The sequence below is a fragment of the Physella acuta genome, unplaced genomic scaffold, assembly GCF_028476545.2.
Source record: "Physella acuta isolate Inbredline_101_S28 unplaced genomic scaffold, ASM2847654v3 ptg000774l, whole genome shotgun sequence".
Lineage (NCBI taxonomy): Eukaryota > Metazoa > Mollusca > Gastropoda > Physidae > Physella > Physella acuta.
In genome coordinates this window covers 1-12,670 of record NW_026732292.1, presented here as the reverse complement: position 1 = coordinate 12,670, position 12,670 = coordinate 1, and the positions used below count along the sequence as shown (strand labels likewise).

The following is a 12,670-nucleotide window of genomic DNA, read 5'->3' as shown; positions in this document are numbered from 1 at the left end:
AATAGACTAGTGGCTAATATTTAAAAAAAAAATTTCTATCAAGAAATTATCAAACTCAGCAAGGTAGTTTATTACAAATATTGATGTCAACACTTGTTAGTTCAGTGTTCAAATAATTTTTGTAGTTAATATTCTGATAAGCGTTTGTTAATATTTTGAGAGGAAGGGTTTTTTCCTATTGTGAAATAAAGAATGACATTTTAAAAAGTCAGTGGATTCACTGAATAATAGTCACTTCAAATGTTGCTAAATGTGAAACTGCAATCTTTTATATATGGAAGCAACAGTTAGGAATAAGTTTCAATAAGTGAGGTAATACAAAAAATAATTATCAATCCAATAGTTTTGATTAAACACCTCTACAGTTAGCCGTACTCCGTACTCTGAGTTTTTAATGACCTAGCTTTTTTTGTAGTGGGAATTGCAGGAATTTACTATTTTAGAACTTTGTGTAGAAGACTCCAAACTATAGAGCTATTTTCTTAGGTTTAAAAAATGACAAGCTGTAAGATTTAAATGGATGTCCATTACAAAGGATCACATTAATGGGCCACAATATATATACATATATATATATACATATATTATATATATATATATATATATATATATATATATATATATATATATATATATATATATATATATATATATATATATATATATATACATATTTATATATGTATATATATATATATACATTTATATATGTATATATATGTATATACATATCTATATATGTATATATATATATATATATATATATATATATACACATACATAAAATATGTGTAAAAATCTCCATCCTATCAAAATATGGCTACCTTTTTAATTATAAATAGATGGCCATCATAAGCATAAATTAAATTAACATATAAACATAGGCATATCACAATTCATAATCTGGAATTCATGAAATACAATTTCTGGACTTTGTACAGTTTTTTCACAGCTTTATATATCTGGATGTCGAATGACAGAGCAGCTAAAACTCGCTCATCGTTGACAAGTTTGTTATAAGCTTCATCCCATGCTGTATTTGTCTTCAGTCTCCTTGCCTTGTATGACAGAATATGCTGTGTAAAAATATCATCTAGACTAGAAATATCATCTATTGCACGTTCATCCTCATAATCTTCTTCAAATGTTAATGAACTGTCGTTAGAATTTAAATCTTCAAAATAAGAATTTTCAGGAATATCAACATTGTCTTCAAGAAAGGTGTTTTTATCGTTTTTATTATTATTATCACTGGTGTTGATAATATCAATGATATCATAGTCTGATAGTAAAGTGCTGTCACTATCAGGGGTAGGAATACTTTTTGGTTCTTGTACATTTTGTTTGGCTACGTCTGCTTCTAACCGGCTCAAAGATTCCAGCAAGGATACTTCACTTCTGCTTGAATTCAGTAAAGACTGAAGTGAGAGGTCAGTTGTGGTGTAGCCAAAAGTGTTTTGGTCTGTTTCTGATTTAACTTTTGCTTTCATATTTTTAAAAACGTGTTGATCAAAAGATGTATCGTCAAAATGGGAAAGAAATTCGCATTCGTGAAGTGGTAATCTAAAAACATGATTCAGCATGTATAAGGAATGATTCAAATCTTCGTAAACTCCAACAAGGGCGAACCATGTCTGGAGATGGTTTAAGATGTAGTTTAATAAATACTTCAACATTTTTGGCTCGAGACTTTGTAAGTGTTGGTGGAGGTTCCTCTCACATACATCGTGAAGTGGAAGGTGTCCTTTAGAAATATTGTTTAATGCAGTGCTGGGCTTACTGCAGATTCCAGAATGAAAAACCAGGCTCTTGAAAACAACGCTGCCACGTAGGATAACCCAGTCTTCGAACGTTGTACCTGGCTTATGAGCCATCTGGCATAAAAAATTATCACCAGGCTCCATCAAACAAGTTCCGTAATGGGCGATGGCTAATAGAAAAGGATCTTGCATGATAAGAACTTGACCGTTGACCGTAGCAGGTTTTTCAACAGAAATACTCCTGGGTTCTTCACAAACGGGCGACTGGCATATCCCAAAAGCAGCGTGTCCGTAATGAATTTTAAACTTATGTTTGAATTTATAAAGACCTTCGTTGACAGTATCCCATGTATGTCTATTCCCGAATGTCATTTCCGGTGAAACGGCTTGGTGGTGTTTTGCTCCGGCTCCGCGAAGACATTTACTGAAATTCCCGCCGTGGTCCTGAAAGTAGGTCAACACGCTTATCGAGCTATGCGTGTACCGTTGGTGGTATTTTTCCGATACGAAATGACCGTGTGTGAAATAGTTTTCAAGGACGTGGAGTTGAAGCATCCAGGGGAAGTGTGTTGACACAAACTGCTCCATCTCCTTCCGGTTCATGGCGTCGCTGGCCTGTCTCGTCTGCTGCTCGCGCTGGAGTTTTTTCAAAATGGCGCTCAAATCATGTTCCTTCCTGGATGAGAAACAAGAGAGAGAATATGAGAGTTTTGTTTGGAAATGATAGCTTTAATGTACTGTAAGGCACTAAGCTAAAAAGTGTTTCTTTCATTTTTTTTATCCGCGGGAAGGGGGTGGGGGCAAAACTTTTGTTTTGAGAGGGGCACTTGAAACTTTTTTTAGGGGTGGGGTACTTTTTTGGAGGGAGGGGGGGGGGGCTAAATTTTCCATGGGGTGGGGGTGGACGGACGGTAGAAGTATATTTTCTATGTAAATTAAATTTCACTTATTGGAGGGGGGGGGGGGGGTGATGGGGGAAAATAGTGAAATATGAAGCGTTTATTTTATCACATCGTATTACCTGTGTTTGAAAAAAATAAAATAAAAAATATTTTGTACATAACCAAGCGCTTGTTAACTCACTCTAGTTACATAAAAGCCACATGGCCAAAATAAAAACATAAACACATCGCATGCATTTTTTTAAAACATTAATTATTTTTGCAATGTTTTGCTTCACACAGCTGTCAAGGGAAAAGTGGCATACATTTGGAAAAAAAAATTATTGGCTAGGACATTACAACACCAGCGTGGGAGGAATGGGGGGGGGGGGGGGGAAAGTGGGGTGGGGGGCGTTGGTTGTAACTGTGAAGGTAAAACACGACATGTTAATAATGTTGGTAGAAGTGGGGTGGGAGTGGGGTTGTATTCACAAATATAACACGACCTGTTTATAAACGTCTTCAGATGATTAGGGATAGTCTTTCACGTAATTGGCTTTATTTAACAGAGTCACTCCAAGCGAAAAAAAAAACAAACGTTTCAGATGGAGTTACTGAACTTTGGTGTTTATGTTAGATTAGCCTCCCTTTGACTGTGTGGCAGAAATTGCTAGTAGTTTTAAGTATAAACATGGGTGCATACATTATAATATTTTATAAATTAAACCAACTCTTAACATACATAACGTTAAATAACATTTTCATTTACCACAACCCACGCTAGTATATAATGTCTAGGGAACCTCGCACCCGATCACCCGCACCCCTCCATACACATAGGCCACCCCTTTACCCAATTCGTGTTATAAATATATGCCCAAAATCATTAAAAAGTAAAGGACAAACTTTAATTATTTTAATCACTTACAGGATAATTATTTTGAGTTAATTACAAAGTTACATTTATTTGTGACGTTTTTAGTAGATTTTTAAAAATCATGATTTTTCATTTTCACAAATCAGCCGGAATACATTCAAGACATACGAACAAGCCTGAAAAAACACATCACGGCAAATACCCTCCACTAACACACAACGCTAACTGGCAAACACACACTACTAGCCGGCAAACACACACCACTAACCGGCAAACACACACCACTAACACACACCACTAACCGGCAAACACACACCTCTAACACCCACTACTAGCTGGAAAACACACACCACTTACAGGCAATCACACACCACTAACCGGCAAACACACACCACAAACCGGCAATCACACACCACTAACCGGCAAACACACACCACATACGAATCTGCCAGACCAGATTTTCACGTTCCAGGTAGCTTGTTATTCTTTTTTTTATGGGTGGCGGGGAGGGGTGGGAGGTTAAAGGGGGTGGGGGAGGAATCAGGAATATCTTCTGGCAGTGACAGGCGTCAGGAAAGTGTCAAGATCAATTAACGTAGGAGGGTGTGGAGGGGGGGGGGGGTGAGGGCAGAAGATAAGATACAACGAATACTGGAACACGAAGTGCCAGCTATTTCTACTGTGGTGGGTCAAAGAAAAGAAAAAAAATAAAGATGGCACTTTCGTTAAACATATCTAGATCTAGAATTTTTTTTTCTAACAAAGTTGGCTATATTTAGCTTTAATAGGGTCATGCTTTACAAAGACACGTGCAATGCGCTCAATAGGCGAGCAAGCTTTTATTTGTGCATTAATAAGAAGGAAATTTTATCTTTAGGAATAGTAATGCATCACTATTTATATAATTATGAATAAAAACGTGGTTCATTCATAAAAACTTGGCAAGAGTAGGCTAATCAGAAAACAAATAACTTCCAACCTTTATTCACACTAGAACAGGGGTCGGCAACCCTTTGAGACTGAAGAGCCAAAAGTTATAATCTACAAAACTTTCCCATTTTTAAAGAGCCACTAACTTTTTTTGAGAAACCAAGGTCATCCTGATAGGCATCATCCTCTATCTGACCAAAGTTCATTCTGTCGGCTTGCTTTCTTAACTCTGTCAGACCTAATCTCTCCTTCATTTTTCTTGCTCGTCTAACACCACGCTTTTTCTTAGACTGTTCAATGGGAGCAGGAAGAGGTTTTGAAAATTTGACAGGAGGCGGCTCTGTCATCTTGTCCATTTGAGTATCAAGTTCAGCTCTAAATCTGTCACCTGCTGCTCCGTCAACGCTTTCATGAAAACTGTCCTCTCTTGCAGCTAATGTACTTTTAGCCGCAATCGCCCTAGCGGTTTTTCTTCTCATTTCTGGTTGCATTTTCTGAACAAGGTCACTGTAATAGATGAAACCAGTGTTTCTTCCAGACTTTTTTCAACGGGGGGGGGGGGGGGGGGGGGGGGGGCACTTGAAATTTTCGGGGGGGGGCGGTAAATTTTCTTCGGGGGGGGGGGGGCGGACACTGTTAAAAGTATATATTTTCTATATAAATTATATGAATTTCATTTCGTTCGGGGGGGGGGGGGGGGGGGGCGGTAAAATTTTTTCGAAGAGATGCCTGGAAGAAACTCTGGATGAAACCAGTGTGTGGTAGAATGTTTGTGCTAGAGAAACTAGCAAGTGTCTTTTTCTGACTCCCTAACAGCATGACATTACATGCTGGCATCTTTGAAAGATTAGTAAGCCCACCAGCTGTTCCCATCAGTTTAGCAGCTATTGATGCGCCTTATATTATAGACAGATTAGGGGCAATAAATGTCATTCTTGACTCAACATATTCAAATATTTTTGTTTTACTTTTGTTTAATTCAATAGCCATGTCACAGCTTTCCATTACAGATGCTAAATCCTTCTCTGATAACTCGGTTCCTTGTGTTGTGGATGCGGTACCACTTACCACCATTATTGTGGCTGGAGTTAACATTTCTTGAAGAATTTCATTATTCTTTGATCGTTCAAGACAGAATGTTGTTTTTAAGTTCTTTCACTGTACAGATATATTCAAGAGGCATTGGTACTAATGATTCTAATTCTGGAAATCGTTTGGAATAAATATCTTTCGCAAACTGGTGAATAACATTAATCTCATTGTCTATTTCAACTGTCATGTTAATGGCATCAACAATCAGCTTGTATTCAGGGTCAACCTCTACTGGTCCAGCTATTGCACTTCTTTTTGGCTTGGCTGAGTACTCTTCTATGTCTTGAAGAATTTTTGCTAGTTCTTTACTATCTTTCAGTTTTGCAACACTGCGAACATTGGAACCAGCGACTTGGCGATCGCTGTACATGCCGATATCATCAACAACGTCGTTAATTTATTCCTCATCATCTTCGTCGATAGTTTCTAATTCTTCACCTCCCTCTTCTAAATCGGCTAAAAGCTCATCAGCTAGAGACATTGTTATGCTTTGTTTTTAATTAGATTAAAATCATAAATGTATCCATCAAAATCGTGCAGTGATAATCATAACACAGTCGTAACTTGGTCGTAAGCGTTGTAATCATGTATCTAATTAAAAATTGCATAATCTGAAATGTAAGACCGATATTTTAGTAATATGTAGGCTATCATTCCGAAAGTTTTTTTTTTTTTTTTTTTTTTTTTTTTTTTTTTTTTTTTTGATATTTGAAAAAAGTTTATTACATTACAATATTAATTAAGCAAACTAAACATCTTTTTGCCCTCTTTCTTTTCTTTGGATATGATTTATATGTAAGATATTTGTATTATTTTAATTGTATTTTAAACATAGATGCATCAAAAACATTGCATTTTTATGGCAAAATAATTGCAAATTATGTGACCTTTCATTTTAAAGAAACAAAATTATGTTTTGAAGTTCTAAATAATTAAATTCAGTTAGATCAGGGGTCGGCAACCTGCGGCTCGCGAGCCGCATGCGGCTCTTTTGCGGTCAAGATGCGGCTCTCCAGCCCCTTGCACAAATATTAATAGTTGTATTATTTCATTTTCAAAACTCATATCAAACATATAATGTAAAAAAATCAACTTTAAACAGAATTAAAACACTTATCAGAGAACATTGAGAATATATGCAGTAGAAAGTATACGGACAGCTGACAGCCGCTTGGGCACCAGGCCCAGCCCCACAGCCCCGTGGCAACAATTACATGCTTACCACTGCCCTAGTGCCGACTTTTTCGAATATTATTTTATTCAGAATGCATTCCCATATGTGTCAGTAATCATAAATTTGACGAGAGCGACGTAGTTATTTTTTAGTTATAATCTTCCTACTGTTGAACCGGGTACTAGACTATGTGGTATGAGTTAACCCTGCGTTCATTGGTGTGGAAGATAAGCCTGGTGAGAACCAAAGGACAAGCGACCGATACACGGTTAACGAACATATATTCAAGCTAGTTAGTGGAAGTTAGCCCGTGTTGAGGCCTGCCTGGCTAATGGCAGACACCTCCTGAGCCGGTGATATCCGTAAAGAAGGAAAAAAGTTAACAGCTTCTAAAGTGGATTGGGATAGTCATATAGTTATATTATTTGATTACTAAGTTTATTATTCTGGCAAAACAAGGGAATGTTTTTATAAGAATACATATTATTTCAATTTTTAAAACTTAAAAAACTTAAAACTTTAAAATTTAAATAAATCACATTTATTTACTTAGTCCTAATCAAATAATAAAATATTAAACTAAAAATGTTAGTGGCTCTTTAAAAACTGGGAAATTCTGAAAATTGTGACTTTTGGCTCTTCCGTCTCAAAAGGTTGCCGACCCCTGAGTTAGATAATTAAGAAATGTTGTTTTTTTTTTTATATTAAGAAAAATTGTGTAGCTACTTATCAAATATTCCATAGTTGAGGCGAAATTCTAATTGATAGTAAAATTAGGTGATCTTTATTATAGGTTTTCAATTTATATAAAACGTTAATGTAATATATTATAAGCTTTTTGGTTGTTAAGCTAATGGCAAAGTATTTATTATAACTTGTTTTCAATAACAAAGTAATTAAAATTACAAAAAGACATTGGTAAAAAGTAATAACATTTTTTCAAAACAAGATGTGGTTTCGAAATATAAAACTACCTGTAGTTTTTTCCCTTTTCTTTCTACACACAAATGACGATTACTTCCCCTACAAGCAATTTAACCTTGAGGTCGTGTCAGCAAAGAAAATTAATGTCCCCAAATCGAAAGTTACTTTTCAATTCGCATCCAAGAAATTAACTAATTCCAACGAAATTGAAACCAGCGTTAATTCGAATTTTAAAATGTATATTTCACCTGTATTTTTCGGTGCATTTATTCTTCCTCTCTGTGTTGATCAATAATAACATATTAATTAAGTCAACTAAAATTAATTAAATAGTTTTAATGCGACATAAATTGGTGGTGACAGTTGACAGGAGAGAATGTCGAGGACAAAAAGGGAGAAAACCCAGATTTAATTTAATTAGTTTTCTCAGCTGTAGAAGGTTTATTTAGCCTCATAGGAATATTCGAGATAGTAGTTTTGCGATTTTAATTAGATTTAGTTTGGGAGTTAGATTTAGTTGCAATATAAACAAGAATCAATATAATATTTAAATGTTCGTTATGACCAGAAACAAAACCGGGTTGTTATGAGCATTCTAGTGGTTATTTATAATCCTTGAACAGATAAATATACGTTATCTGCCCCCAGTAGCCTCCGATCACATAGATAAATGTTTCTTCGTTTCTTATTTAAGCGAGTAGTTCACGTGAATACCATGACATCTTACCTGAGCAGGTAGTTTATGTGAACATCACGACATCTTACCTGGGCAGGTAGTTTATGTGAACATCACATCTTACCTGAGCAGGTAGTTTATGTGACCATCATGACATCTTACCTGAGCAGGTAGTTTATGTGAATATCACGACATCTTACCTGAGCAGGTAGTTTATGTGAATATCATGACATCTTACCTGAGCAGGTAGTTTATGTGAACATCACGACATCTTGCCTGAGCAGGTAGTTTATGTGAACATCACATCCTACCTGGACAGGTAGTTTATGTGAACATCACGACATCTTACCTGAGCAAGTAGTTTATGTGAACATCATGACATCTTACCTGGGCAGGTAGTTTATGTGACCATCACGACATCTTACCTGTGCAGGTAGTTTATGTGAACATCACGACATCTTACCTGGGCAGGTAGTTTATGTGAACATCAAGACATCTTACCTGTGCAGGTAGTTTATGTGAACATCATGACATCTTACCTGTGCAGGTAGTTAATGTGAACATCATGACATCTTACCTGAGCAGGTAGTTTATGTGACCATCATGACATCTTACCTGAGCAGGTAGTTTATGTGAACATCATGACATCTTACCTGAGCAGGTAGTTTATGTGAACATCACGACATCTTACCTGAGCAGGTAGTTTATGTGAACATCACGACATCTTACCTGAGCAGGTAGTTTATGTGAACATCACGACATCTTACCTGAGCAGGTAGTTTATGTGAACACCATGACACCCTACTAGAACAAAGCGACACCTTACCCTACAATACCCACCTAGTAATACACCCTCTATTCCCTCCCACTCCCTACACCATCTTTACTCGTTTCAACTTCTCTCCACCCCATTCCACACTCCACCCCCCCTTCTGCTCTCTACCCCACTCCACATCCTTTCCTACTCCAGTCCATTACCACACCCCTCCCCTCCCGACACTCTTTTACCCTTACTTTTACCCTTACTCTAATCTACCCTGCCCTACCCTACCCTACCCTACCTTACCCTACCTTACCCTACCCTACCCTACCTTACCCTACCCTACCCTACCCTACCCTACCCTACCCTACCCTACCCTACCCTACCCTACCCTACCCTACCCTACCCTACCCTACCCTACCCTACCCTACCCTACTCTACTCTACTCTACTCTACTCTACTCTACTCTACTCTACTCTACTCTACTCTACTCTACTCTACTCTACTCTACTCTACTCTACTCTACCACTAATCACCAAAAAAAATCCTCTGACAACCAACACAATAGAAACCCTCCTAACATCCCGCGTTGAGTTTAACCCTTGTTACACTAATTAACCCCATAGCTCACATTTCTATGTCACTCACCCCTTATCTCACGCATGCATTGTTTCTAAATTCCCGTACCTCCTAGACAACACTAATGCAACAGCACTTTTCTTTTTTCTTATGGACTTCCCATGCGAATTTTACACCATAATAGTAAAGTTTTTATTCGAAAACAAAAACACAACCATATTGACTATTCACCTCCACCCCCACTCCAACAAAAAAAAAATACAAATATAAAAAACATTACTTATATAATAGTTTTAATTCAAAGCAATTTTTCTTTTATCAACCGGTTTGAATTTATTCAGCTTGGCGCTTAACCCACCCACATTGCGTGCCCGAACTCTGTACGGGTAAAACTGCTAGTTTGTGCAAACACGGCTAGGTCCCCAATCCTAATCACCAGCGCTTGGAGTGGATGGGACTGAGAATATCAAGGACCACTTGAGGCAAATCCTTGACAAGCGTAATGGAGACATACTGATCGAGTTATGTACCTTTGATAACGCTAGTTCTACCACTGTTTGGTTTTATACTTTTAAACGTCTGCTGCATTGCTATTTCAATTTTAAAATCTCCTTCAGCATTAAACATACAATTTCATTTATAAATAATATTTCTTAGTAGGTATAATCAGAGGCGTAGCGACCCTTCCCGGCGCCCGGGGACAAACTTTTCGATTTGCACCCCCCCTCGAGATTTTGATTTGCACCCCCCCCCCCTCAAACTTTCCATTTGCACCCCCCCCCCTCAAACACTTTCGATTTGCAACCCCCTCAACCTTTCTATTTACTTTTCCAACCCATTTTGGCGCCCCCCTAAGGTCGACATATGTCCCCCCCCCCCACCCGCCCCCCCCCCCTCGCTACGCTACTGGGTATAATTATGTCCTTGCGATCACGCATTTTAATGAGAATCTGACTTTGAGAAACAAAACTTGCATATAATTAACTACACTTTCCCTCTATGTAATGATATGCTTATCATATATGAAACAGACCATACAAATTATTTTATTTTTCTGGCTTTCTGGTATTTTATTGTTATTACAACAAGTAAATTTAAAACAAAATTATTCCCTGCTTTAAGAAAGTATAACAACCATAAGGGCAGTAACCACAACATAATCTCCCTTGTCGGTCTCAATTTTCCTCAACCCCTGTTTCAGCTTGGCTAACCATTGACCCCATTTACAGAGGAGGGGACGGGTGAGGAAAGGATTAGGAGAAAAAAATATTTAGATAAACATTTCCTCTATTTGAATGCTCGTAACACCTGCAAAATTAGCATCTAATTGAGTGTTTTTTAAGATAGGCCCTAACGTCAGGTTAAAAAAAAACATCACGCTATGCCGTGTTAAACATGTCACTTATTTGGGTACGTGGGACCTCAGTACAGTACCATGTTTTATTCCACCATATATATAATATATAATATATATATATATATATATATATATATATATATATATATATATATATATATATATATATATATATATATATATATATATATATATATATATATTTATATATATACATATGTATATTTATAATATACATGCATATATATATATATATATATATATATATATATATATATATATATATATATATATATATATATATGTATATATATATATATATATATATATATATATATATATATATATATATATATATATATATATATATATAAATTATGTTTGTATGTACAGTATTACAGTACTTTCATCCCCAACTCAAGCTCAACTAGGGCAGTTGTTCAAATCTACCTAGTCCACTATACTTCATTTTTTAAAAATTTGTAGTATTTTGAAAATAAATATGACCGATTTTATCTTTATCATATATGACTACTACTTCTTTTTCTTGATATAAACAATACTTCTTCATCTAAATTTGACCAACATTTCTCAATCTAAATATAACCAATAATTAATTCCTCATCTAAATATGGGTAATATTTTTTCATGTTAACATATTCAGTATTTCTTCACCTTAATATAATCACAATTTATTCACACAAACATCAATATTTCTAATTCTAAATATGACCCTATTAACTAGGTATGATTGATATTTCCCCACCAAAATAATACACATATTTCTTCAACTATGTATGCCAAACTTTCTTCATATAAAAACAATATAACTGCAAATGCACTAAATTTGAGAACCGGTCTAATAGAGTATTCATTTAAAGGCAATAGGGACTAGGTTTGAGAAAACGTTGTAATAAAGTATTTAGACAAAGGCACTAGGGACTAGGCTTGAGAACCGCTGTAATAGATTATTCAGATAAAGCACTAGCTTTGAGAACCACTGTAATAGAGATATTCAGATCAATTTATTTTAAAAAAAATGAAAATTTCATAAAGATAAACCCAAGCGTTTTGTTTAAACTGAGATGTATGCTATTTTAGACATGATTATACAAGAAAAAAAACCCCATACCAAATTGTATTGACATTTCATAACGTTTTTCTTACTGCGGGTAATTAAAGCTACCCTATCTAAACAGACGACACCCTCCCGCCCTGCGCATGCGTGTCACCGGTGTTGACCGAGGTTAGAGAGTTCCCTGCGGTTGTTCATCCGGGTTCCGCGACGCCGCGGACAAATTAACAGCGCCGTATGTTTAGCATTGACATGTGTCAAGTCGCTCTGTGTCAATAGACGTCTGCTAACGCAATGTGACACTGAGGCATGTGCCACGTGACCGAGGGCGTACGATTTTTTTTATGGCCGGTGGAGATGGTGGGGTTCTCGTAAGGATATGGAAGGCACTGGAAGGCGTATCTCGTCTGGTAGGGGAAGGGGAGGGAGGGGGGGGACTGCCCCAAAGTACGTCCCCCCCTCCCCCAGGCGAAAATAAAATATTGAATACATTATGCTTCAACCAGTGCCCGACGCCCCCCCCCCCTCACACCGGGATGACACTGGGAAATATTTCAATATACAAATATATACACATTTTTTTTA

At 36.5% G+C, this 12,670-nt stretch overlaps 1 protein-coding gene and 1 pseudogene across 1 annotated transcript; both read right to left on the bottom strand.

Moving 5' to 3' along the window:
• Positions 1–807: 807 nt before the first annotated feature.
• Positions 808–2,453, bottom strand: LOC131950642 (uncharacterized). The gene has a single exon (XM_059312853.1). It carries the CDS (start codon positions 2,361–2,363, stop codon positions 897–899), a length of 1,467 nt encoding a protein of 488 aa, XP_059168836.1. The 5' UTR covers positions 2,364–2,453; the 3' UTR covers positions 808–896.
• A 2,099-nt stretch (positions 2,454–4,552) lies between these two features.
• Positions 4,553–6,190, bottom strand: LOC131950639 (U4/U6 small nuclear ribonucleoprotein Prp31-like; annotated as a pseudogene).
• Between the last annotated feature and the right edge of the window lie 6,480 nt (positions 6,191–12,670).